This window comes from Aspergillus melleus (assembly GCF_016097325.1).
Source record: "Aspergillus melleus strain CBS 546.65 chromosome Unknown contig3, whole genome shotgun sequence".
Lineage (NCBI taxonomy): Eukaryota > Fungi > Ascomycota > Eurotiomycetes > Eurotiales > Aspergillaceae > Aspergillus > Aspergillus melleus.
In genome coordinates, this window is record NW_025763372.1 from 821,576 (window position 1) to 847,139 (window position 25,564).

The window sequence follows — 25,564 nt, forward strand, 5'->3', positions numbered from 1 at the left end:
GGATATATGGTTTTTCTTATATTCTTATAGGTGTTCATGTTAATCTCTTTGTGTATCGCGGTTGGACTTCTTATCCCCTGACTAAATGATCTCTACTTCCAACACACACAATATTTATATATCTTAGATTTGATAGCGCGATAATTGGTAGCTACTCATGTTAACCGGTGAATTATGAATATGACGTCCTCGCAGGCGTTCGCGAAGGTAATAGTTTCCTTAATTAGCACTCTAGAAGCTATTTCCTTTAAGCCTAATTAACTCGAATGGGGGTTCATAAAAATTGACAAATGAGGACATTGTAACCAAGTTTTTTCCCCTTTCATGCTCCGGAAGGCTCAGTTATTACTGTCCCAAATCAAATTTAACAATGTTCAGTAGGTAGCATTCATCATTGAGCCTGTGGGACCTAAGCCGTACATACCTACAGTACCACCAAGAGACCAAGCTGATACTAGTTCAAATCTAGCAAAGTAGAGTACCTTCTGTTCTGGTCATGTGTTGAGATGAGAGGTTTTCTCGTGTTTGTTCTTCCCTTTTGAGGAATGTTGTAGTTATTGTATCACTTGATGATGATTGATATATACTATGTGAAGTCCCGGAGGCATTCTCTACCTCGCCAAGTCCAGATTCGCGCAGAGCTTCCCTAGCTTCTGATATCTTATCATATCATAAAACTCAGTCTAAAATGTGTCTGTATTCTCTTTTCGCTGTAGACTTCGAGTATTAAAAGCCATATATCCAACTTCGGGCTTATACAACTAGAGAGGGGCGAACAAATAAGACCTTTAACCTGTAGATCAGGTACCATGACGACAGAAACGAGTGGTTTGTCGATCTTTAGGATCGACAAGTCATGGAAATCCCAGACGATGATAATCCTCCCTTTGTTTAAGCTTATTTCCTACTTTAAGAGTGTTCATCATTCTTCTATCAACCACCATGGCCCTGTCGTATCTTCCCCTTAGTCTTCCGGAGCCCAAGGGATCTTATAACTTGGGGATCAAGTTACCTGTGACTTTCATACATGCAGTCACCCCCAAACTCATGAAGCAATGCTTCCAAAACTTTCTGTATCATTAGTAAGTGATCATTCAATTATGGAGATCAAAGACAGATATCTTGTATGATATCATAAAACACAGGACAACACGGATTCTCCGCAAAACACCATATTGTCTGAGATGGAGATCCAGGAAAATGTGTGGGAGAACAAGTGTGCGGTGTCCATAGAGGTCAGCTGGTCAGCACCCACTGTCTTCGTTACCACTTCACCCCGCCGTTTCTCGCCGAACCAACTCGGTTCGGCATATTTGAAAGCACTATGAAGCAACGTATCACGCCAACCAGCTCTCGGATCGAAGAGGGGAAATGAGATGGTGGTCATCCGACCATCTTGAAGGATGACTAGTAAATTATCTGATTGACTAACGGCAGCGACGAGAACGTCTGTGATCTTTGGAAGAAAAGACTGCTTTGACTGATCAACAGGCTTCTGTTTCCTATATCTGCGTCGATTTGCTTTCTCTATAATCTCCTCGTTCTTCTTTCCTCTATGGAAGGTTGCGTTTGTGGATTAATCAAGGCGTGCGCACTCTTCAGTCCATCCCACCAAGCAGTCCGTGCACATCGGCTGAAGAAGCGATGTCAACAGCCGGTCTCCAAGGTGGACTCTCTTCTCCGCATCCAAAACGTTCCGATACTACCACAAATGCGCCATTAATATGCGCCAACAAGCAAAGAGCCCTGCGAGCAATCTATTTTCCATCCAAGTACCGAGCATCGTGGGGAAAGAATCCACTTCAACACTTGATAAAGCCATTCAAAGCTGCCCGTTGTTCCTGCTGCCTCGGCCCAAGACTCTCAGGGCACGCGGAGCTTTCTCCGGGAACGAATACGGAAAGACCAAATATATTAAATGGCGTTCGCCAAGTTCTGCACTGCACGGTGGAGGGGTTTCCCCAGAAACTGCAACCCTCTCTCACGCTCGCCAAGTGATATTGCCAAGCGGTGTTCCATTGTCATTTGGATGACTTTGAAGGTATATCGAGGGCGCCCAGCTCGTCGTTTGCTCTCGGGGACCTGACTGCCTCGGTTTGAATCCTACAAATTTCAACTACCGGCAGGAAAGCCAAGCCTACTTACTAGGTTTGGAAGGTGACTTGCCAGTTCTTAGTCCTCCGACTGCGATCCAATGCATAATGCAGCTATTGAGGGACACACAGGCAAGAGGGGATGAGAAGCCGAAGAGGTGAAGGTTTTACAACTGCCGAAGAGAAGAGAATATGGAACCAAGGGAGTTGAATGCCTATAAGAAGGGGGATGTCGTCGCTTCAATCTCGGCTTTTTTCTTCAGCAGCAGGGACAATCAGCAGATCAAAACCACTTTCTTGACCAGCCTTCTCTTCTACAGACTTCTGTCTCAGACGACATTATGAAGCTCCAATTCCTTGCAACCATCTTGGCCGGTCTTGCCGCAGCCAGCCCGATTGATCTCGAGGCTCGCCAACGTATGTCATCTCATTCCGCAATCACTGGAGTGAGCTCCAGGTTAACAAGCACAGTTGCCCCAATTGGGGAGAATGAACTGCGGAACGGCGACTGCAAGGATATTACCTTCATCTTTGCTCGCGCTTCCACCGAGCCTGGCTACCTGGTAAGCGAAATGGGTGTGGCCATCCTTAGACTGTACTCAACACTAAGACTTTGATAGGGCATCTCAACCGGCCCAGCTACCTGCGATGCTCTGAAACTTGCAAGAATTGGCAAAGTTGCCTGCCAAGGAGTTGCTCCTCGCTACACTGCGGACCTGGCGTCGAACTTCCTCTCCAAGGGTACCACGCAGGCTGCAATTGACGAGGCCACCGAGCTTTTCCAGCTGGCAGCGTCCAAGTGCCCGAACACCAAGATTCTGGCTGGTGGCTACAGGTAAGCCCCAATAATTTGATACACATCCACCCAGTCATCAGTCAAACCTTGCTGACGGTTTAATGAATAGCCAAGGAACTGCCGTCATGCACGGCTCCATCTCCGGTCTTTCGGACAGCATCAAGAACCAGATCAAGGGTGTGGTCCTTTTCGGCGACACCCGCAACAAGCAGGACAATGGCCGTATTCCCAACTTTGACACCGGCAAGACCAAGATCTACTGTGCCCTGGGTGACTTGGTGTGCGAGGGCACCTTGATCATTACGGCTGCACACTTCACCTACGTGGCGAATGTGCCCAGTGCTGTTACCTTCCTGTTGTCGAAGACTTGAGTTCAGTATGGAGATGGCTCGTCTGGTCAAGAAAGGGGAAATACCTGCTGTCAAATACTTTCGGTGGCCAGAAGGGGTATATATAAGGAAGAGATTCGTTGGCTGAAAACGGAAGGTCTAGCATAGGAAGCTATGAGATGAGAACTTGAACACTGGCCTATTTGACTTTGGCAATTCAGAATCACAGACCCTCCAACATGTAAACGCTAGGTGATAGATAGGGATCTGCATACAAAAGTAAAGGCAGTTAAACCATCGCTTTGCTATCAAGAGCTAGCACAGTAATCTATCATTCACCTGAATTAATTTTTGGTAAATGGCCTACATACATGACGAATATGCCGAACAATATTACAACCCTCTGTCCCTTGAGTAGTCAAGATGAAACAGACCACACATTCATTAAACCATTCTGATAGACCTATGCTTTTAGCAACAGTAATTACTCAATGCACAAATTAGGCACGAAAGGAGTCCCTCGCAGTACGCCTACCTCCCAGTCCGTCAAAACCAACCATAACCATAACCAAACTCATACCCCTATGCAACCCAACTTCAAGCCGTGAGGATCCTCTCCACAGACAAAATCTCATTCTCCATCGGCTGATCCTTATCCGTCCTGTGTTTGTGAAAGAAGAAAACAATCAGCTACGTTATGACCCTTCCAAAGATACATAGCCATTCCCAAACTATCTAAACTCGCAAGCTCACCTAGTAGTCACCCGCAAATCCGTCTGGATACGCGCAACTCCACGCTTATGAACAAGCAGGTGCGCGTGGCCGATCACCTGAAGGACTTGGTCCCAGGGTCCCTCTGTAGTTTAGTATGTTAGATGTGTAGGTTCAAAAGTTGCTAGCTAGGGCTAAATGTATCTATGGAAGGTTTATTTCGAGGGTAGGTCTTATTCGAACTAACTTACCAACGGCCGTCCCGGTACAGGTCATTTGATGCTTCAGGTCGCATCGCTGAAGCAGGCGTTGAATGTCCGCGATTTCCTGCGCGTAGGACGTATTCTGGGTGCCGATCTAGACCCGTATGTTAGTGGGTGTCAGTATGAGGGGATTGTTTCGGCTGTGGCATACTGGGACTAGAGAGAAGTCGGCAATGCAGTGGGTGGGGGTCTCGAGGCGTTGAGTAGTGGTGGATTCCATGGTGTTTTGCGATTGTAATGTCTGTGTTTGGACCTTGTAGATGAAGTTTGTGAAGTGAAATGGTTGAGGTTAGTTGTGCGAGTTGTATCTGTGGGATAGGTCTATATGTATGGAGGGGAGGGGTTACACAGTCAATATTTCATGGTGACGTTGGCATATACCATAACTAGATCTACGAAGAACATGTCCACCAATGTGAGATTGAAGAGGGGACGTGGCTGAATTAAATAGTTATTATTTGTTGACATCGCTTTCCCGAGCTCTATGTACATGTGACAACTAGATACTAATGGTGGTATCTAAGCTACCTTAACCCTGGTAGTAGGTTTCATCAATAGTCCGCCCACGCCTTTGTTGAGGCTCGCTCCCACGCATGTAAATGTCCTCGTATAAAATATCCATCCGGGGCTCGGGCTCGGGCATGTTCTCAGCCTCGGTCTTCGCCTTGTTGATCTTCTCTCGCACGTCCTTGTCGATGGATTTGGCTTCCTCGTGAGTAAATACGCCCCAATCGATCAATCTGTCCCGGAAATTGGTAATAGGATCGTTCGATCGTTGAGACTGGAGTTCATCTCTACTCCGGTAGGCAGTTCCTGGATCAGACATGGAGTGTCCTGCGTAGCGGTAGGTAACAAATTCATATACTAGAGGCCCGTTTCCGTCTAAGACAAACTTCTTCCCGTGTTTGATGGCGGAAAGAACAGCAAGAACATCCATTCCATCGATTTGCAGCCCTGGGATGTATTGGCCCCGCTTGTAGTACTCGGTCATGGCGGATGCTCGGTCAGCGGAAGTGCCCATGCCATATTTGTTATCTAGATACGTGGTTAGCATACCGAGGAGGTGGCCCCGAATGGATTGAGCCAACTCACTTTCGCAGCCAAAGATGATAGGCAAATTCCACAGTTTAGCCATGTTAAATGTTTCGTGGACCTGTCCCTGGTTCGCAGCTCCATCACCGTATAGATCGATCGTGAGATTTTTCGCTTCATTGTACTGCTGAGCCAATGCGATGCCAGCGCCAACAGGAACATGAGCTCCCACAATTCCATTGCCACCGAAAAAGCCCTCGCTGAACATATGCATCGAGCCGCCCTTGCCATACGAAATACCGCCTCGTCGTCCGAGAAGCTCCCCAAGGATGGACTCCACGGTCCCTCCACGCATCAATGTGTTTCCATGGGAACGGTATGCCGTAATTAACTTGTCACTCCTGGTGATTCCATGCTCGATGCCCACGGCGACCGCTTCCTGACCGGTGGAAAGATGGCAGAATCCTCGGATCTTTTTCTCCTTGTATAGGCCGTCGGCGGTTAACTCCATACGTCTGTTATACGTCAGCGTCGGGCTCGATTGGTCCGTCGGAAATGATTGCCAGCCAACCTAATCATCGACATATCCCGAAATAGTTGTTTGAGTTCATTTTTCGTTGTCTCCACATAGTATGGCGGCGGGTCAAAGTTATATGTCGAGTAGCTTTCCTCTGAAATTGGGACTCGGAAGGACCGATCGTCTTCCTTTAAACCGGGGCTTCGTCAGTGCTGTGATCGGAGCATTGGGACGCATATCCACAACACCACGTACCGTAGGGATATCGTCCAGATTAGCGACGCTCGCCATACAGCGACGTCCAGGACGGGGTAGCGACGAGCGCACCCAGGAAAGGGCACCCGCTCGTCTAAAGGATCTCGAAAGCATGATCTGGTTGGCCTTCCTCAAGAATTATTCAAAATTGATGAGTGCGATTGAGCAGAATTGAGAAGGACAGTAGCATATAGCAGTTAATTGAAGATTTGTTGGCATGTAAAAGCCCCGAGAGCTGCTGCGTTCAACAATGCATAACGTCGTTATGACGCAATGGCCGATCCACCGTAACAAGTCACCGCGCATGTCTACGGAGTAGAGATGCTCTGTCACTGCACTGTAGTAGTGATCGCCAGGAACATCAACCCAGTGACCTTCACGAGAATGGACACCTCTCTGTACGGAGTAGTCCCGCCAGCGAAATCAGTCAAGAGCTCATGCTAGCAGTACCTAGCTCCAGGGCGTATTGAGCGCGACGCGGCATAGTACATCATCTACCGTAGCATGGGACGTGTAGCCACGAACACGCTTCATCTGCAATGGTACTGATCCAGCGAGCCATATCGCAATCTTTTCCTGTGGTACTCCGGAGTAAGGTACATACATCAAAGAAGGAGCAAGGCTGCTGAGCCTCAGGCCGTTGTTGCCTATTTCGGAAATGACCCGGCCACTGCGGCCGAATATTGTTCCGAACCGGTATGACGCATGTTTTCGAAGTGGCTGAGCCTCTCTGGGCTGAACCAGTTGCTACATAGATCCGATCCCCCGGTTCGCGCTATATCTTCATGCCCGGTGCGGACTACTAAACCTACCTGAAGGTCACAAGTTGTTGTGTGACTTTAGAAAATATGTTGCATCCTACTAAATGAACGCTCATTTTATACTATACTAGCTGGTGTGCGGCAGCCCTGATCTCACCCGCATGAACCTCGCGTCATTTGGAGACACCTGGCAGGCATTCATGTTGCTGAAATCAATTTCCCGGCAACATGCGCCGATCGAATCGTTCTCGCTCTAGAAGGAGCGGTCCCTCCCGCGGGCGCCAGTCACGGCAACATGACGGGTCAAACGATGATGAGATCCCTCAAGTATACCGGGAGATGCTGGCAGAGGCTGAAGCTCGGGATCCTCAGGCGCAAATAGAAGAACGACCAATTAAGAGGCGCAAGGTGCAAGAGCAACCAACTATAGCAAGTGCCTCACAGGTTACAAACCAAACAGCACAGTCTCAAAATAGTGCCGACCAACAATATGGCCGACAGGTGCAGACGGTGTATGATTCTACCACATCTGATGAATCAGATATGGAGTGGGAAGAAGTTGATCTTCAACAAGCTCCTACTGTTCCAGCCGGTACAACTCCCGCTGCTGAAGACAGCGGGCCCATGGAGATAACACTGGGCAAGCTCGAGGACCAAAAGCGAAGAGTAGCACCAAGGCGAAAGCCTATCACTGCGGCCGAGAGAAACTTGAGACTGGACATCCATAAAGTCCATTTGCTCTGTCTTATGCGCCATATTCAAATACGTAACTTGTGGTGCAACGATGAAGAGGTCCAGGTTTGTCACGCCTTTTACAGATACTTCAGTCTTCTGCAAGTCCCGCTTACCAAGTCCACCAGAAAGCTCTTAAACGAATGTTGTCGAGAAATATTATCTCTTTATTGAACCCCCCAGAAGATAAGCCGCAGAGCACAAGGTCCACAACATTCATAGATGGGTTGAATCAAGCTAGTGATGCTTTTCTTAAGAGATTCAGAGTGACCTATCCGGGATTAAGGCGTGCTCACTGGGCCGAAGACCCAGACTCCTTGAAGAAGCGAGTGGTATTATGTCCTTCCATGGTTCCGAGTGTTTCTCCTCTGACTACTTGGTAGGAGCAAATAATGGTGGACCCGGAAGTTATATTGTCAAAGGAGGACTTTCAGAAGCAAGCCAAGACATTGCAGGGGTCCCGCGATTTCGGTGCCCAACTCTTTTGTGCCTTGCTACGTTCCGCCGCTGTTGAGGCAAGATTAGTCTGCTCGTTGCAACCGTTGCCATTCTCCGGTACAACGAAAAATATGACCCCAGCAAAGCCTAAACCGCAATATATTGTCATCTCATCAGACAATCCCGATACATCCACCGACGAACAAACAAGATCTCAGGGCTCTCCAATTCCACAATCTAGAACACGAAGACTTGGTCGCCCACAGTTCAAACCATCTCGCCCCTCAAAGCCGACTGCTACTAGTAAGTACCCTACTTCGATGTCGGAAATACCGCGGTATCTGACCTTTCAAGGTCCCCGACCAACCACCCATCGAGAATCATCATATCCTGTTTTCTGGGTCGAAGCATTTAACGAAGCGGTTCAAAAATGGATTCCCGTCGATCCCCTGGTGACAAAGTCCCTTGCAAAGTCCTTCAAGTTTGAGCCTCCATCAAGCGATCCGTATAACTGTATGAGCTACGTGGTTGCCTTCGAGGAAGACGCTTCAGCGCGAGATGTCACTCGCCGTTATGCGAAAGCATTCAATGCCAAAACGCGCAAACTCCGAGTCGAATCCACGAAGAACGGCGAGAGATGGTGGCAGAGAGTGTTGGACTTCTACGAGAAACCGTTCCTTGAAGACCGCGATGAAATCGAAATCAGCGAACTGACGGCCAAAACAGCCGCTGAGCCTATGCCCCGGAATGTGTTGGATTTCAAAGATCACCCAATCTATGCTCTGGAGCGACATTTACGTCGCAACGAAGTTGTATTTCCCAAACGTGCTATTGGCCAAGTTAGTTTGGGCAAATCAGGCTCGAAGCAAGAAAAGCTGGAGCCTGTCTATCGACGTTCTGATGTTCATTCTCTCCGCAGTGCGGATAAATGGTACCGTTTAGGACGAGATATTAAAGTAGGGCAGCAACCTATGAAACGCGTCCCGGCCAGCAGAGCTGCCTTTATTGATGATGAAGACTCTGAAACAGCCATGGAAACCCCCCTATATTCCCTGTCTCAAACGGAGCTATACAAGCCACCACCAGTCGTCCAGGGCAAAATACCAAAGAATGTTTATGGGAACCTAGATGTATACGTGCCGACAATGGTGCCGCCAGGGGGAGCTCATGTCGTTCATTCCGACGCCGCGCGGGCTGCCAAAATTCTCGGCATTGACTACGCAGATGCCGTTACAGGTTTTGATTTCAAAGGTCGCCACGGCACTGCCGTATTCCAAGGGGTCGTTATCGCCATCGAATATCATGAAGCACTCGAGGAAGTTATTCGAGCACTGGAGAATGAGAAGGAGCAGGCTCTATTGGAGGAGAAGTCTGCCGAATCTCTCCGACTTTGGAAACACTTCCTGCTCAAGTTGCGCATTTCGGAAAGAGTCAAGGGATATGCCATCGAAGGAGAAGAAGCCGATAATGAAGGAAGCGATAGTATGAATGGTGGTGATCACTTTGGGGACGCGGAAGATTACGGAGGCGGTTTCATACCGGAGCCAGATCAAGCAGATGCGTCTCCTCATGCTGGGACAAACATTGGGAAATATGCTACACAAGTCCAAACAGCAGAGCATGTTTCGGGGTACCCATCAGATGCCGACGACACAGCTGGTGGAGGATTTATGCCCGAAGAAGATGACAGCACTACAGTCCCTCTGCCCCAACCAGATATAAAGCCCAATTATACAGATCGGAATACAGCAGACCGCTCGCGCTACACTCTTGTTGTTATGCCGAATGATGACATCGAGAAAGGAAGCGATCTGAGCGTTGCTGAAAATAAATTTGGTTCGGCAACCAACGTATCCCAATCCAAACTCAACACAGAGGCAGGCCCTTCGGAGAATGTTCAAGCCAACCAAGGCTCTTTGGAGGCACCGATCACGGTCGAATCATCTACCGGAGCAGATTCCAAATCTGCCAGTGTGGAAATCCTATCACGAGCGCCCTCACAGCCGGAGTCACGAATCCCATCTCTGGAACCTCCGGAAAGTGAAGCAGGGAGTAACGATGAAGGGTCGTTGCTATCTGAGGATCCTGAAGATGAAGATGCTATCCCCGAGTGGCTAATGTCAGATTAGCCTTTGGGCCTGTGTGATAGAGTTTTTGTGTATATTTAATTTTTTCCAGGGGATAAGTTGGTCAAACAAACAAAATAGAAGCATCATTAGTATTGGTAGATGGATGGAACCCTAGCCCTGAAATTCAGGCATCACAACTAACCGTAAAGGTTAAATAGGCGCGCACGGACCACGGGGTATGTCATGGTTCGACGCGTCGACGCGCCTTTGCCTAATCCAGGCATCAGTAAGCAACGAAAGCCCCCCATCTTTGCCACTCTTGCGAATCCCATGGCTTCTTACGAACTTCCACATGCTTTTCTCCATCTAGAACCGCGATGAGGCGAGGGGACAGAGCCGGTGCAACGTCCAGACCCAATCCGGAACGATTCCGCACGCCAGACAAGCCTGCGACAGGACGCTCCTCAACGGTGTCGGACAAATCAAAACGAACTAGCCTTCTCTCGAGGAGAAGCAGCAATGGAACCCCAGCATCGTCCAACTCGACATTCCGATCGTCCAGAAGGGACACAGGGCCCAGTGAACAGGACCAACCGACCCTCACCCAGATCGACTTCGTGACTCCCGTGTCGCAGAACATCCCATCCAGCGACGATCTTGACTATATCGAGGACCATGGACAGCGAAGCCATGCGCGGAAGACTCACGAGGTAGTTGAGTTAGACGACGACTCCGGTCACGATGCCGAATATAGACCTTCGAATTCGGAAAAGAGACGAAGCCGGGGCGTTAGATTCGACACAGACACAGGGAGCAACAAGAAGCGGAGGAAGAGCGATTCTGCAAACATAAGTGGTCGGGATGTCGACCGGAATCGAAGAAAGAGTGACGATGGCGTTAGGGGGAAGAAGAAAAGCAAGCAGCCGCAGTCGAAAGAACGGCATAAGACTCTTACGCAAATGGATTATGTGCGCCGTTACCTGAAGATCGAGCCGGATGATGAAGTGAAGCTGGAGTATACGTATCAAACGCCCAAGAAGCAGGATGAGCAGAAACCTGACAGGAAGCCGACGCCTGCTTCGGAAGACGCACGACTGGGCCCCGGTCTTGGGCAGGAATATTCAAGCGAACTGAAGAGAAGAAAGCCAAACCATGACGAGTTAAATGAGAGTTCGGAAGCTGTGGCATATCGGAAAGATGAGAGGTTGTCGAAGCAACCAGTCACTCCACAGAAACCGCGGAGGTCTGAAATACCCTCCTCACAATCACCCGAAAGCCCCGGACTCGCTATCATCTCTTCGTCGCAATTTCGCAGTGCAACCCGCTCTCCGTTGAAAAGGCCACCTTTATTGGCCGCTGAGATGCCTATAAAAGAGGAATCACCGAAGCACGAACATAACGAAGAGGGGGACATTCTTGATGCAGACCGCAATCCTTCACCGTTTCACGACACGCCGCCACTCATGATGCCGGATTCACCGCTATCACAGAAACACGCTATACCCGAAAACCCTATCGTTAATGTTTTCGACACACAACCCAATCCTACAAATGAGCAACCTCCCGAGAGGGATGACCTTGGAAACGATGAAACGAATAAACCCCCTTCGACCACACAGCGCACTGTGGTATATGAAACGGACGCTGAATCCGACTACGGCGATTTCCAAGACAGTCTGTCCAGCCCACTTGGGACTCCCACGAAACGACAGTCTGTTGATCTTGTGCCCAACGAGAGCAGGGAAGATGACGATCTGGAAAATGACGATTCACAATACCTCCCGCCCCCGCCCGTCCCTCCTTTCGGACAGGAAACAGACTCGGGTCTACTAAATTCGGAGAACAACTTGACGTCCGATGCATCTGTCTACTACCAAAGAGTGCAACCTGCCACCCAGTTTCCGCTCGAACCGATACCTACTTTGAACACACAGAAATTGGCTGAACTTTTCCCAAACGAATCAAGTCAACTGCGGACGCCTGTGAAGAAGCCGCGATTACTTTCGGACCCCGATAACTGTATATCTTCTACACAAACACAGACGCCGACTCAAACCCAAACCCAGACTCAATCACAAACTCAGTCTCAAGACGCAGATAAAATTCCGACCGAGATCGTTCCCGAATCTTCACCCATTGCCCGACAGGAAGATGGCAGTGCGCACAGTAGGGAAAAGTGCTTGAAATCCAGGCTCCAGGACTCGGTGGTACAGGTCGAATCCTCGCAACCAGCTGATAAGCTTCCCCGAGGGAAAAGCCGAAAGCACGATTCATATCAGGGAGGCATATTGTCAGAGGGCCAGATCCTCACCTCCAGCGTGATGGAGAGCGTGCCTATGCCAGGGTTTTGGCTAGGCAGTCAAGACAGTGTGGGAGAACCGTACGAAATGCCAGATACATGATGATACCTCTGCTAGATTTTATGACTATATAAGCCAGACATAGACAGATAATATGATACCATTTGCAGGATTTATAATGATAAGCAACGTGTAGATCGGCGGGGCTTCGGGCCGTCGTAGCCCCGGGAACGGAAGCGGAGAATCAAGCAACGCTGACGGTCCCTCCGTCATTCTTCACGTCCCCCTGCTTCTTTACCTCGAATTCCAAGCTCCCCGACCGCAACGTCATAGTTTGCCCCCACAAATCATGGATATAGCATATGACCACATCCAGGAGGAGATCTTCACCTCCAACGATGCCTCCAAAAAAGAAGACTCCAAGGACCAGTCGACCCCCGCCGACCGACCCAACGTCGACCTGAACACCGAGCTGCAGGAAACCTTCCGCGCATTCTCCGCCAGCCCCTGGGGTGCCCGCATCGGAGGATTATGGGACAACGTTCGCAAACAGGGCGAGAGCTACTACGAAGGCGCTAGACAGGAGTATGCCGCTGCCAGCGAAGAGGCGGTCAAGGGCTTCTCGGACCTAAGGGAGACTATCGTCGGACGTACGCGTGGGCTGTCCCTGAGCACACCCTTCGCTGGTACAGGAAACGCCGAGAAGACGACGGATGAGGCCGCTACGCCTACTGCGTCCCGCGCGGGAGAGGGCCCGGCCGTGGAAGGAGGAGAGACCAGCGAGAAGAGCGTGGATGGTGCGGGCGCAAACGCAAACGCGGGCGAGGGGTTCCTATCCCGCTTCAAAGCCGAAGCAGGCCGACGGTTGAAGGAGCTCGAGAAGGCGGAGGAGGCAGCCGACGAAGCCATCTTGCGGTTTGGACAGAATATCGGCCAGAGGCTGCGGGATGCAGTGAGCATTGTGCCGCCGGGTACGGATTCCAACAAGGTCTTGTTCGAGAGTAAGGACTCGGAGGGCAAGCGGGTTATTCATGCTACGCGGTTCGAGGCCCAGCTGCATGTCATCCACTCCAACCTGGACAGCTTCACCAAGGACCCGGTCAGTGATGAGTGGCCTGCATTCCAGAAGGAGTTCAACGTGGACACCAAGACTAGCGCCATTGCGGCCGACCTCGAGAAGTACCCTGAGCTCAGGGCTGCCATGGAGAAGCTTGTGCCAGAGCAGGTGGAGTATGCGACGTTCTGGTCCCGGTACTATTTCCTTCGTCTGGTGATTGAGACCGAGGAGCAGAAGCGCAAGGAACTCCTTAAGGGTAAGTTTCTTCCTCACTTCTTGCGGGTTTTAATCTTGCCGTGGAATCCAATAGCTAACCGTAATTCTATAGGTGCCAATGTGAACGAAGAAGAGGAGGTTGCGTGGGATGACGACTCTGACGACGATACCGACTCGCCTGCGACTCCCCAAGGCAAACCCACCAAGCCCACCGAAGCTCAGAGCTCGGCTCCCGCCACTGAGAAGAACAGCCTTCTGAAACCCAACGAGCCCCGCCGCTCCAACGACCAGCAATCCCAGGCAGACAGCGAATCCAGCTATGATGTCGTCAGCGGTGCCACCAGCCGAACCCCCGCGAGCCCCAAGGACAAATCCAAGGACGACGACAGTGACGAGGACTGGGAGTAAAGGGGTTAATTGACTTTGTGAATGCGGCATATAGAGCAAATGATCGATTTACCCAGGCCATTTGTGAACAGGTGCCATGTGGACTATTCCCTTTGACCGCTGGCTGGTCCAAGAGAAGATCCAACTGGACGTGATGGGGTGACGTTATACGGAGTGGTGTTCTACGGCGCTAGATTTGTCTTTTGTTCTTATTTTCGGCGTGATGGGGATTCCTCTCTACTTTTCTTTATATTTGTTCTCTAGCGAGTGAATGTTCCTTCATTGATATCGAGTGATTGCGTGTATCTGGTCGTGTCTTCCTTTGTGATGATAGTCATCTGATTTGAAATTGAGTCTAACTACAATCATGAACATACTCTAATTTGAATCATTTAACGATACCGCTAATTCGTCGCATAACTTACAAACTCACCTGTTTCTATTGAGATGCGTGCGCGCACATAACTTCATTCATGACACGTCCATTAAAATCTATGCTTTTGTGTTCATTCCACCCAGTGTCCTTAGCAAGCCGGTAGCACGCCAGCAATCACCGGTCCTCCGCTTCCTCTGCACGAACCGACGAACTACGCAGCGAACTCGGCTGACGCACATCCGGCCGCGCCGGAGTAGAGCGTCGCGACCGCAACGGCGTCTCCGGCGTATTCTCCCTAGAGCGGAGATGGAACCCCCGCATACGGTCACTAGGCGAGTAGGGATAATCAGGTCCATCGCGCGGGTATCCCGTCGGCGTGCCATCCGGGGCCCAGGTGTACTGGTAGTCCTCGCCGCGTCGTTTGAGGGGGCTTTCATCATAGGGGTCCCAGCCGACTCTGCGACGGGCGTCAGCGCGAAGACGTTGTCGGTGTTGTTCGTCGCCGCCAGCGCCGGTGGTTGCGGACTCTTCGAGGAAGAAGTTCAGGAGTTCGTCGCTGATGGAGAGGTGCGATTGCTGTTGGAATTGCTGCAGGGACATCAGGCGGAGGAGGGTCTCGAGGAGGGAGAGGGAGGTGCGGATGTTGTTGAAGTGGGGGTTAGAGACAGTGGCTGTGGCGATGTTTTGGGACGAGGAGGAAGGGCGGGAGATGCCTTGGTGTTGGGGACTTGATTTGCCGCTGCTGGGGTCGAGGGAGAGTTTGGCCATCATTTCCGGGTCGAGAGTGGTTGATGACTCTTTGGCGGGCGTTCTGGGAGTTTCATCATCGGAATCGTCGTCGGATGATTCGTCTTCGTTGTATACTTCGAAGGCGATCCATTCGGGGTCGAGATCCTTGGGTAATCGCCATTCATCGGGCACAGAGGTCTCGTGGAAGCTGGCGTTCATGGAAGGGGCAGATGCTCCATTTAATTGGGCGTCTAGTTGCGCTTGATCCTCATCTCCTTCTTCGGTATCGGAGTCATCAGAAGGAGCGCCGTAGGCGGTCTCTTCGCGCTCCACCATCCGTCGGGGAGGGATAGCGTTGACGTCCCGCTTTAGAAGTAACACGGGGTTGTTCGTTTCGCCTTCCGTGCTGATATTCAAGATCTTTCCCGTGTCGGCATAGAATATCTTGGATATTTGGTGGATAGGAAGTATTTCTCGGATTCCGGCAGACCTGACGTCTTCGTAGCTCTCTGGGCGAGGCTCGTCGTCATCGAACGTGTGAACTCGTCCGTCGTCCAAGTCTTCGATTATGAGTAACTGATAGGCGAATTCATCTATCCTGGCCTCGGCGGGGTATAGAAGACGTTTTTGTGCGGCCTGTGGGTTGGTGGCCAAATCCATAGGCACTCGTCGGAGCTTTAGGCGGGCTTTGTGCATGACCTCCTTCCAGGTCGTTTCACGAATCCCCTCTTCGTCATGAGGTCGAAGATGACTCGCATAAAGCATGTACACTGACAGCGTGAAGGTGGGCCCGATCTGAACGGCCTGTGAAGGAGACATTGAATACTGCGTGTCACCAGCAGTAAGGAAAGTGCTAGCTTGTAGTAGTCTGGACGGCGAGATGGATGATGGTAGGTTAGTTGATAGCTTAGCCCCAGAGGTGGTGATAGCCAAATTCATGAGCGGCACTGCATCCTCAATTCGTATCAGGAGCTTCCTGATATCCTTGATAATGAGTTTGATCTCCGCATCGTTTTGGGTGCGACTGGCGGTAGACTTGCTTCCTTTTCGGAATTGTTCTTCGGATGCAGCCGCATTCGCCAACCGTTGGCCAAGGGCTTGGATGTCCCATCGTAAAGCTTTGGTAAGTGATACAGCAGATTCTAGAGATGTGTTTCCACGCGCAGCACTAGAGAAGGTCAGCAAGCCTTGTTTTGATGATATCATCATATCCGATTACTTACATCAGCTCGATCATGTCAATGGCGGGGGAAATGACCTTTCATTCGGGTTAGCACACTAGGGATATTCAACTGCAAACAATTCAAAAGCAAGCAGCATAAGACCTACCTGAATCTTGCTCTCAAGTCGCTGCTGCAAAGTGTGCAACTCATCTTTCTCCTCGCTGTTGTCCACATTCTATTCGACATAGCGCAATGGTCAGCCGTGCTTGCTCCAAACTCCGCCAGAGATACAGGGAATACAACAAGGGTCTGCCTACTTTCAATAAACGTCCAGATTGGCTGATAGCATACTTGGCGGTTATAGCAATTCCCGAGCTAGATACGTTCAGCTTAAAATCCTGACTGTCACATACTGGAATTGGTGGGGTTTACCGGATGGCATAATTCGTTGCCTGCTGGGTCAGCTATACCGGCCGTTAGTGACATCATTCTTTGACGTTGGGAGACAGGACTCATACTCGGGCTAGAAAGGCATCCATCTTGCCACCGCAATCAATACCAGGATGTTTGGGCAGCAGAAGAGCAGAGAATCCGAGTGCGCTGAAACAGTGCGGTGCCTGATTCTTATCGATAACGTGCCACCCACCGTGGCTGGCGGACGCAGAAGAAGCCCATGTGCAAGAGACGATGAAATTGAGTCCCGGAGGTTGTGCACTCGCCGCAATCCAAGCTGGAAGAGACAAAGAGAAAGAGAGATGGACTGTTTACTGCGGTCTTGTAGATACAGGACAGACAAAAAGCGCCGCTGCATGACAAGCAAACAGTGCAAAAAGGAGGGTCAGCCGCCCGAGACGCCACAGACGCCCAAGGCGGGGAAGGGCTGAGTCAGCGGGTGCAAAATCAGGCGCAAAGAATCGAAGCGCCCCTCCGCCGCCGACTTTCAAGCCGGCCTGTTCTTTATTTCTCTCCTCCTTCCCTCTTTCTTTCCTTTGGCCCTCGTCCTTCATTAGTTGTCCTGCTTTGTTCGCGTGCTTACGTGTTTCTCTTACAACATGGCCGACCAGACTCCTGACTCGTGGGAGGATGAACTCTCCAGACAGACCGAGGGCGTTAACCTGAATCAGAACGCACAATATCGCCCTCAGGCTCAAGCGCCTACCTTCCACCCCGGCGCTGCTTCCTTCCAGCCTGGTGCCGCTACTTTCGTCCCCGGCCAGTCCTACGGCGGGTATGGCGGTTTCCCCCAATACGGCCAGCAGTACGGCCAGCAGGCCTACGGCCAATACCAGGGCTATGACCAGCAGCAAGCCTATGGCCAATACGGTGCCTACGGTCAGCAACCCGGTGCTTACCAGCAATACCCCGGTTTCAATCAACAGCAGCCTCGCCAGGCTGCCCCGGCCGCTCCTCAGCCAAAGGCCCCCGTGAACACCCAGCCTGCCCAACCCGCTCCCAAGCCCGCCGCCGCCCCCGCCGCTGCTCCTCCCAAGGCCAAGGTTCTGTCGATCGGCGGTGCCAGCAACTCCCCCGCCGCCCCCAAGACGAAGGTCCTCTCGATCGGCACCCCCTCTCCCGCTCCTTCCTCGAACACTCCTTCCTCGGGGGCCGCTACTCCTGGTGACTCCAAGGGTCCCCAGGCTGCCACCGCTGCCAACAAGGTGACCGCCAGCAAGGCGATTGATAAGACCGAGAAGAAGGCGGAACAGAAGGCTAGCGGCAAATCCTCTCCCACGCCTTCGGGCCGCTCCAGCCCTGGTCGGTCGAGCCCGTCGCGAGGTGAGGCCGCAAAGGCTGCCCGTGACGCGAACGCCGTCGCGATGGAGCAGCAGGCCGATGTGGATGAGTCGACATTGAAGGAAATCTACGGTGAAAAGAAGGAGCACGTGAACATTGTGTTCATCGGACACGTTGACGCTGGAAAGTCTACTCTGGGTGGATCCATCCTCTATGTCACCGGTATGGTGGATGAGCGCACTCTGGACAAGTACAAGAGGGATGCCAAGGAAGCCGGTCGTGAGACCTGGTACCTTTCATGGGCCCTGGATCTTACCAATGAGGAACGTGCTAAGGGCAAGACTGTCGAGGTTGGTCGTGCTCACTTCAAGGTCGACGTGCCGTCGCCCGAGGGAACCATTGAGCGACACTTCTCTATTCTGGACGCCCCCGGACACAAGTCTTACGTTCACCACATGATCGGTGGTGCTTCGCAGGCCGACGTCGGTGTGCTTGTTATCTCGGCCCGTAAGGGTGAGTACGAGACGGGTTTCGAAAAGGGTGGTCAGACCCGTGAGCACGCTTTGCTTGCGCGCAACACGGGTGTTAAGAAGCTGGTCGTTGCTGTCAACAAGATGGACGACCCTACTGTCGAGTGGAGCAAGGCTCGTTTCGATGAGTGCACAGTCAAGGTGTCTAAATTCCTTGAGGCTCTCGGCTACAAGAAGGACGACCTTACCTTCATGCCCATCTCCGCCCAGCGAACCCTCGGTATCAAGGACCGTGTTTCGAAGGAGCTCGCGCCCTGGTACGATGGCCCCTCGCTCATCGAATACTTGACAAACATGAAGATGCCCGAGCGTAAGATCAACGCACCCTTCATGATGCCGATCACGGCGAAGTACCGTGATATGGGTACCATGGTTGAGGGCCGTATCGAGTCCGGTGTTATCAAGAAGAACGCGAACTGTATCATGATGCCGAACCGCACGGAGATCCAGATTGCGGCTCTTTACGGCGAAACCGAGGATGAGATTCCTACCGCTACCTGCGGTGACCAGGTCCGCATGCGTCTCCGTGGCGTGGAAGAAGAAGATATCCTTCCTGGATTCGTGCTGTGCTCGCCTAAGCGTCTGGTGCACACCGTGTCCAGCTTTGAAGCCAAGATCCGTATCCTTGACCTGAAGAGTATCCTTACTGCCGGTTACAACTGCGTTATGCACGTGCACTCTGCCGTTGAAGAGGTTACCTTCGGCGCCCTCCTGCACAAGTGTGAGCCCGGTACCGGACGTAAGAGCAAGCGTCCCCCTCCGTTCGCCAGCAAGGGTCAGACCATCATTGCTCGTCTCGATGTCACCAGTACCGCTGGTGCCGTGTGTGTTGAGCGCTTTGAGGACTACAACCAGATGGGACGATTCACTCTTCGTGACCAGGTAAGCCTACTCTTCCGGGTGTTTTCTTTTAGAATTACGAGGCTAACACATAACTATTAGGGACAAACCGTTGCCATCGGTATGATCACCAAGCTCATTATGAACGAAGACAAATAAACGTGCATGAATTAGAAAGCCCTTTGGCATTTTCGATACCATGAATCTACTATTTTGAACCATCTTGCGGAGAGTTCACGTTGCAGCTGTGGACAGGAAGGGATGGGTGGGCAGAGGCTGGGTAATGATATCTCAGGACTAACCCTGCCTTGGTTGACGATGATGAATTCTCTTTTGTTTTACGCTTGCTTTTCGTATAGATATCAGTCCTTGCTTTCGCTTACTTCTGCTTGGAATTAAAAAGTGATTGGTTCTCACATTCAAAAGCCTTACACTGCCTGTATAGATTAAACTGGCATATAAACTCCTGGTACATCAATCATGAGGTTCGTAAGGAACAGAAGTCTTAAAGAATAGGTATCCATACATGCAGTCAAATGTCTATACCGACTCCTGAGACAGGATCTAAAATCCCAACTTTTTAGCTTCTCCCAGGTTGCCCAAAGCTAGACAGACATGGAAAACAAGGAGAGAAAGAGCGCGCGAGAGAGGGCGAGCAGGTAACAGAACTCAATCACCGCTTCTTCTTCCCAACCACCTTCGTAAACCCATCCTCATCAATCTCCGGCTCGACCCTCTCCCTCGGAGCGCTCACCAACGCCGGCGCATCACCCATATGCTCATCGTCCTCATCGTCATCGTCATCATCATCACTCCCCTGATCCTCCCCCCTCTTAAACCCCTCCACCGCATTCGCCGCACCCCCCTTCGCCGCGATCTTCTGCTGCCACGTCTCCCACATCTCCTGAATGACGCCGAACTCGCCGCGCGCCGTCTGGTCCCTGAACTCTATGATCTGGGCCGCCACGGGAACCGCGCTCTCGTCGTCCACCACCACGTCGAACTCGTCGTTCATCACCTGCTCCAGCACGTCTTCGAGATCTAGGGCGTCCGTCTCGGGTCGCTCCGCGAGCATCTCGGAGATCGCGCCGCAGAGCCAGTCTCGCTTGTCGGCTGATGTCGGACCGCCCCAGTTCGATTGGACTGCGAGGTTCATGGCTGGCCAGTTGTTTACGGCCAATGTGATGCCCATGTCGAGGTAGGTGGATGCGGAGGTGGGTTGAGGGGGTTGTTGGTCGGTCATTTTGGCGGGTTTGTGTTGTTGAATAGATTTAGGTAGGTAGATAGTAGGTGGCTATTGGTGAAGCAAGGTGAAAGTTTCTTGCTTGACTCGCTCGTTCGCTCGGGATGCGTTGGATTGGCGGGGTCAATTCTGATCTCTTTCAGATTCGGTCGGGGTTTTCGTTCCTTTTGTGTGTGGAGGAACCGGTTGAATAGTCTGGATCAATTCGGGGCTTATACGAAGCGCTATCGTAGTAATGATATAGGTTTAAATAAGAAAGGGGAACAAGACCAATTGCGAAGAAGAGGATGCGTGGACCTTGGAGGTTGATTTGATCTGAATTTTTTTTTTTTTAACTCGATGCTCCGAGATCGACTTGCTTATCGATGGGAGATTAGATATGATAAGAGAGGTCATGTGATCTGGTGTCTCAGACGGTCTGGAGGGGGGCTTTCCAGTTCGAGATCTGGAGGAAATTTCTGATTCTTTTCTAAATAGGTTCGGTATATCTAAATGACCCAAGTATGTTTGATATGCGAAAATAAGATAAGTTGCTTAACTCCCATAGTGGTGGCTGGGAGTCCCGCTTTTGTGCTAAGTCTCCAGAAATATATAATGCCCAGAGAAAAAGAATGCCCACTATTCACAAATGCCTCACAAATGCTTCAAACTATATGGTCAAGACAAGGCCCGAAAAACGCCTGGTATATCCAATCTTGTATGCGCCACACAAGAACCGCCTTATGTACAACAACAGAACGAGGGGAGGAAAAAACGGTGGTATTGTAGCAAGAAAGGAAACACCACGAACACCACTAATCTACCCTTGATATAGTTCCCAGAAAAATACAATCAACAGTCGTAGATTACAAGACATAACTCAACAGTTCCTGGGCTCGAATGGCCGTGGCGATGTGCCAAGGCATCGTGCTGCGCTGTACAGCACAGGTCCCCCTGGCGCGGGCCAGGGCGGCCAGATCGCGATACATCCCCAGTGCTTCACGAAGGAGTGATTCGTGAGTTGAAGGGTGTCGTTGTGTGTATATGAGATTTACCGTTAGCGCGTACAAGCCGTCGCCATCGGTGGCGCCCTTGCGACGAAGTAGATACCCACTGATTAAGGCTGGGCGGTACTCGGTGAGGTGCGGGGAGCTGTTGAGGCGATGGGAAAGGATCACACCCCAGGATTCGTCGCAGATATCAGTGAGCAAAGACTCCGATTCAGCTTCTAGTGTGGACTCCGTAGGCGTGGGGGCATTGGCTGCGCTTGGGGGAGTAGGAGCGTTGCCGGTTTGATCAGGGGAGAGAACACTGGGATTTGGCGTGGCGACGGGCGTGGAGCTCGTTTGCGCATTGAAAACGCTCATGGGGATCGGGAGAAATGGAGGTTCAAGGTAGAGATCAGGTGTAGTGTTCACGTTCAAGACCGTCAATTCCGAAGGCACTGTAATAGTCTTGTTGTACTGTTCAACAAAGTTTGACCATGCTATCAAGTCGTCAGCTATGTTAAAGGACTGGCGGTTGCGTCCAAGTATCAACTTACAGTCAACCTCCTCCTGGTCCACAGGTCCAGAGTACACGATTATGAGTCTCCAGCGTGCCGAAATCCGATCCATGATGTCTTTCGTCGCTCCCCAGATCTCGCCTCGTATATCATGAACGGTTCTAGACGCACTACCGCCCCGAAAGCGCAGGTTATATGACATAGTCCGCTGGAGTGATCCGGTATTGTCGGACCAGGCCACGCTGATCCAGCGCTGATCTTGACTCTTGGAGTATGCAAGGTGAAGGCATTTACCTTCCTGGAGGGGCGAGGATTTCTCAGACGCGAGCCGGAAATGAAGAGTCCTTGGAAGAGGTTCAGCCAGTAGCATTGGTGGTGCACTGTTAACGAGACTGGGCTGTGCACTCTTCGGTGGACATCGGCTGTATACTTCTAAGGCTAAGCTCAGATACTCAACTTGTGGAGGAACAACCAAGGATTCGTTCGACACGATAAAGTCCATGGGAATAATCTGTAGCACCACTTCGTTAAGTAAACGGCTTGGCTGTTTCTCGGGATCAGTTGCATATTTCTGGAAGAGGCTCCAAAAAGCAGAGCACAGGTCCACCATTGCCGCAGCATGGGTAAATGGATTTATCATATAGATGACAATATTATCTTTGCTGGGCGGAACATTTTGAAGAGAAGCCCCTGCACGTGGTTAGTACCCTGACTGTAGGAATAAAAAGATATTCGGGCAGTGCGACGTACCAAGTGATTCACATATCCCTTTCAGAGATTGCATCGCGGAGAAGTAATCCGATGATAAGTTCCATGAACCTAACGTCTGATCCAACCCATTAGGTTTGTCTCCTCGTGCATGTACACCGAGGTTACAACTCGAGTAAAGTAAGCTGATCCGCTCTAAAAATGCATCGGCTGCCTCTGTCATACTTGGCGGACAAATGCAATAGGCCGCAATGTCCTTGGAGCCAAAAGCAGGTTCTAAACCAAAGGTTTCCCAGAATGTGATCGCAGGAGGCAGAGTTTCTAGGAATTCCTTGCCTCGGCGGACGCGCACATGAGGTGGATGTAGCTTTGATATTGAGCCTTTCCCTGTCTCCTTACGTTGCGACGCCTGGCGAGAAATGGCACTATTGGCGGGCGGAGGTGATTGGTTATTATCCTGCAAAGAAATGAAACCGTTCAAATCAAGTCTTTCCATGCATTCCATAAATTCGGTATCCTCAAGAAAAGACCGGATTGAATATGCCCCGTCACCAATATCGGAAATCCCGGAGCGTCCATCAAGTTTATGATCTAATGACGATTGCGTAACTTGGTCCGCTAGTATTTGGGCTACCTGGACCTGTAGATCTCTGCGAGCGAGCACGGGGAAGGTTTGGTTTTCGGGGAACGAGAAATAGCCCGTCATCGACCAGTCGGAAAATGTGGACAGGAAGTTCCCGAGGAAAATTGACTGCCCGGCTTTGGGAACGGACGACTCTTGATCAGGTTCTCCTACTGACTTTTCCTGAACAGGCAAGCTACCGGAATTAGAGCGAGCGCGCTTTCTTTTGCGCGTTGAAAATGTAGCGGGCGAAGCGCCCCTTTCTGAGGCAGCACTGTCGCTTTCATCGCTTGAATCACTATCGGAGTCGGAACCTTGCCATAGCTCCAGGACTTGGTCACTCGGCGGGCTGGCTTGGCCATCGTAAGATTTGGAAATGCCCTCCGCCGTCGAGACCTTTCTGTGACGCCGAGGAATGCCAATGGTCGGGATGTCACTCTGAAAGTTAGTAGGTTCCCTGGTGGCTCCTGCATCTGTGGCTGTAAACCAGAATTTTCCAGCAGCGCCATATTTCTGATCCCAATTGGACATGTTCTGTTTGAAAGCGACGGGATTGTAATAGCTCTGCCCTTGCACATGCCTGGGAGGAGACTGGCTTTCCCCATTCGGTCCAGGTAGCAGTATTTTCTTGATTTCCACTGGACTGAGAGGAGGACTGATTGTTTGGTTATTCTCATCGGATGAGGAGGGGCCCGCCAAATTGTCGTTCACTGGAGTCTGTTGAAGCGTTGGTTTTGGTGTCTCTTGTAACGGACTCATTTCAGGGATGGATGCATGCTCAATCGGTGTTTTCTGCGGTGCAGAGACGTCTGGTATTATGGTTTCAACATGATCAAGCTGCATTTCTGGCTCGCTCGGTTCTATCACATCGGGCATGTCTTGAACAACATGCTGTGCACTACCGGCCATACGATCAAATCCAGGGTCGTCAAAAAAGCTAAAGTCGACATCGGTGATCCCTTTGGCTCCGAAATCTTTCTCATTCATGTCCCCAAACAGATCGTCATCGTCGTTCGTGTCATATAATCCCGATCCAACCATGAGCCCAGCGGTTGGGCCGAACCCTGTTGACACATCCACATCAGAACGATCTTTCATAGATAAGTTGTCTTGAGCTTTTTGCTTGTTTTGGAGATGTGAGAAAGGTAGTCCGAGATCTGCGTCGTCAACAAGGCCGTCCGAGGGGGCAGCGGCGTGCAATCCCATTCCGACCGCCCCATCCGGCGGCGTCGGGTATACAAGACTCGCAGTTTGAACCTCGGGATACTGGGAGGCACGAGAAAGGCTTTCGAGCGCCTCCGGGGGATCAGTGAGCCCCGCCAGAGGAATTTCTTGGTCTTTGGGCTGTTGTTGATGATTAGAAGCTGGTTTAGGAGTCGCGTTGTCATCTTCGGGTATGTCCATCCCACGCCATTTCTGCGCAAAGTCTAGAGGATCCTCCGTCATGAGATGATCGACTTGCCTGGGCTCTGAGATGGTAGACTTTACCCTCCTGAAGCAATATATCGCAGGCCATAAGATCCGCTTCAAAGGAAGCGAGAATGTGTTTTCTTCATTTGGACGCAATGTCTCTCCGGCCAATCTGGAATAGAACGGTTCCCAAACTTCTACTTCAACCCAGACGGTTTCCTCGATCGATTCAACTGCGAGCCCGAAGTTCTTGAGCCATTCCAGAACAGTGAGTTTCCATTGCTTGCGCTGGGCAGTTTCATTACCGTCAAATGCACTGCCGTTGCTGGATGGATATGGAGAGAACGCATCCGTGGAGCCGGGCGTAGTAGTTACGAGTCTGGCAACTGATCCACTAGGTGACAACCAAAGGTCTACACCCGATGGTACGTTTTGGAGGCCAGCGATATCGTCTCCAGGTTGGAGTAGTCGCAGGATACCGGGTTGGGAGATCGTTTGCAAGGTGACGGTTAACTTTCCCGCCGAGGTTAATTGAACCTGCAGCGTAGTGAGGGCGGATGATGAGGAGGGGTCATTGTTGGCGGTCTTGAGGTTTTCGTAACACTCTCTATCCACCATTGTGAAAAGACTACGTGATCCAAGAGGGATGACTTTGTTGCGTCGTATTAACTGGAGATTTAATGCACCAGTAACGGCCGATATGAATGAAGCATAGATAGTCGCCGAGCTGCTATACCCATCCATGCGCCGAGTGGGTGTACCGGCCGCAT

At 51.0% G+C, this 25,564-nt stretch overlaps 10 protein-coding genes across 11 annotated transcripts; 5 read left to right on the plus strand and 5 right to left on the minus strand.

The window, feature by feature from the left end:
- Positions 1-2,434: 2,434 nt before the first annotated feature.
- LDX57_005304 (cutinase family protein) lies at positions 2,435-3,260 on the plus strand (the record flags this gene model as incomplete). Its single annotated transcript, XM_046086983.1, has 4 exons — positions 2,435-2,510; positions 2,565-2,656; positions 2,714-2,928; positions 2,999-3,260. The coding sequence occupies 4 exons, from the start codon at positions 2,435-2,437 to the stop codon at positions 3,258-3,260; spliced, it is 645 nt and encodes a 214-aa protein (XP_045942949.1).
- Positions 3,261-3,815: 555 nt separating this feature from the next.
- On the minus strand, positions 3,816-4,412 carry LDX57_005305 (thiamine-binding protein; the record flags this gene model as incomplete). Its single annotated transcript, XM_046086984.1, has 4 exons — positions 3,816-3,879; positions 3,972-4,074; positions 4,181-4,286; positions 4,344-4,412. The coding sequence occupies 4 exons, from the start codon at positions 4,410-4,412 to the stop codon at positions 3,816-3,818; spliced, it is 342 nt and encodes a 113-aa protein (XP_045942950.1).
- Positions 4,413-4,624: 212 nt separating this feature from the next.
- PDA1_2 lies at positions 4,625-6,607 on the minus strand. 2 transcript variants are annotated; one of them, XM_046086985.1, is made up of 3 exons: positions 5,997-6,607; positions 5,796-5,929; positions 4,625-5,739 (listed from the first exon to the last, which is right to left on the minus strand). In XM_046086985.1, exons 1-3 carry the CDS (start codon positions 6,108-6,110, stop codon positions 4,722-4,724), a joined length of 1,266 nt encoding a protein of 421 aa, XP_045942951.1. In that variant the 5' UTR covers positions 6,111-6,607; the 3' UTR covers positions 4,625-4,721. The 2 variants fall into 2 exon arrangements, with proteins under 2 accessions (XP_045942951.1, XP_045942952.1); XM_046086986.1 differs by having other exon boundaries at positions 4,625-5,227; positions 5,285-6,607.
- Positions 6,608-6,755: 148 nt separating this feature from the next.
- On the plus strand, positions 6,756-10,142 carry LDX57_005307 (putative DNA repair protein Rad4). Its single transcript, XM_046086987.1, has 4 exons — positions 6,756-7,555; positions 7,618-7,821; positions 7,873-8,230; positions 8,282-10,142. Exons 1-4 carry the CDS (start codon positions 6,986-6,988, stop codon positions 10,054-10,056), a joined length of 2,907 nt encoding a protein of 968 aa, XP_045942953.1. The 5' UTR covers positions 6,756-6,985; the 3' UTR covers positions 10,057-10,142.
- Positions 10,143-12,463, plus strand: LDX57_005308 (uncharacterized protein). Its single transcript, XM_046086988.1, has one exon. The coding sequence runs from the start codon at positions 10,374-10,376 to the stop codon at positions 12,396-12,398; it is 2,025 nt and encodes a 674-aa protein (XP_045942954.1). The 5' UTR covers positions 10,143-10,373; the 3' UTR covers positions 12,399-12,463.
- A 6-nt stretch (positions 12,464-12,469) lies between these two features.
- LDX57_005309 (BSD domain-containing protein) lies at positions 12,470-14,336 on the plus strand. Its single transcript, XM_046086989.1, has 2 exons — positions 12,470-13,609; positions 13,682-14,336. Exons 1-2 carry the CDS (start codon positions 12,646-12,648, stop codon positions 13,975-13,977), a joined length of 1,260 nt encoding a protein of 419 aa, XP_045942955.1. The 5' UTR covers positions 12,470-12,645; the 3' UTR covers positions 13,978-14,336.
- Positions 14,323-19,451, minus strand: YRB30 (RanGTP-binding protein). Its single transcript, XM_046086990.1, has 6 exons — positions 16,743-19,451; positions 16,657-16,688; positions 16,542-16,599; positions 16,391-16,459; positions 16,285-16,319; positions 14,323-16,229 (listed from the first exon to the last, which is right to left on the minus strand). Exons 1-6 carry the CDS (start codon positions 16,761-16,763, stop codon positions 14,507-14,509), a joined length of 1,938 nt encoding a protein of 645 aa, XP_045942956.1. The 5' UTR covers positions 16,764-19,451; the 3' UTR covers positions 14,323-14,506.
- On the plus strand, positions 17,277-19,487 carry SUP35 (translation termination factor GTPase eRF3; the record flags this gene model as incomplete). Its single annotated transcript, XM_046086991.1, has 2 exons — positions 17,277-19,370; positions 19,431-19,487. 2 exons carry the CDS (start codon positions 17,277-17,279, stop codon positions 19,485-19,487), a joined length of 2,151 nt encoding a protein of 716 aa, XP_045942957.1.
- Positions 19,488-20,001: 514 nt separating this feature from the next.
- TSR2 (pre-rRNA-processing TSR2 family protein) lies at positions 20,002-20,571 on the minus strand (the record flags this gene model as incomplete). Its single annotated transcript, XM_046086992.1, has 1 exon — positions 20,002-20,571. The coding sequence occupies one exon, from the start codon at positions 20,569-20,571 to the stop codon at positions 20,002-20,004; it is 570 nt and encodes a 189-aa protein (XP_045942958.1).
- An 845-nt stretch (positions 20,572-21,416) lies between these two features.
- Positions 21,417-25,412, minus strand: SSN2 (uncharacterized protein; the record flags this gene model as incomplete). Its single annotated transcript, XM_046086993.1, has 3 exons — positions 21,417-22,036; positions 22,094-22,744; positions 22,805-25,412. 3 exons carry the CDS (start codon positions 25,410-25,412, stop codon positions 21,417-21,419), a joined length of 3,879 nt encoding a protein of 1,292 aa, XP_045942959.1.
- Positions 25,413-25,564: the final 152 nt, after the last annotated feature.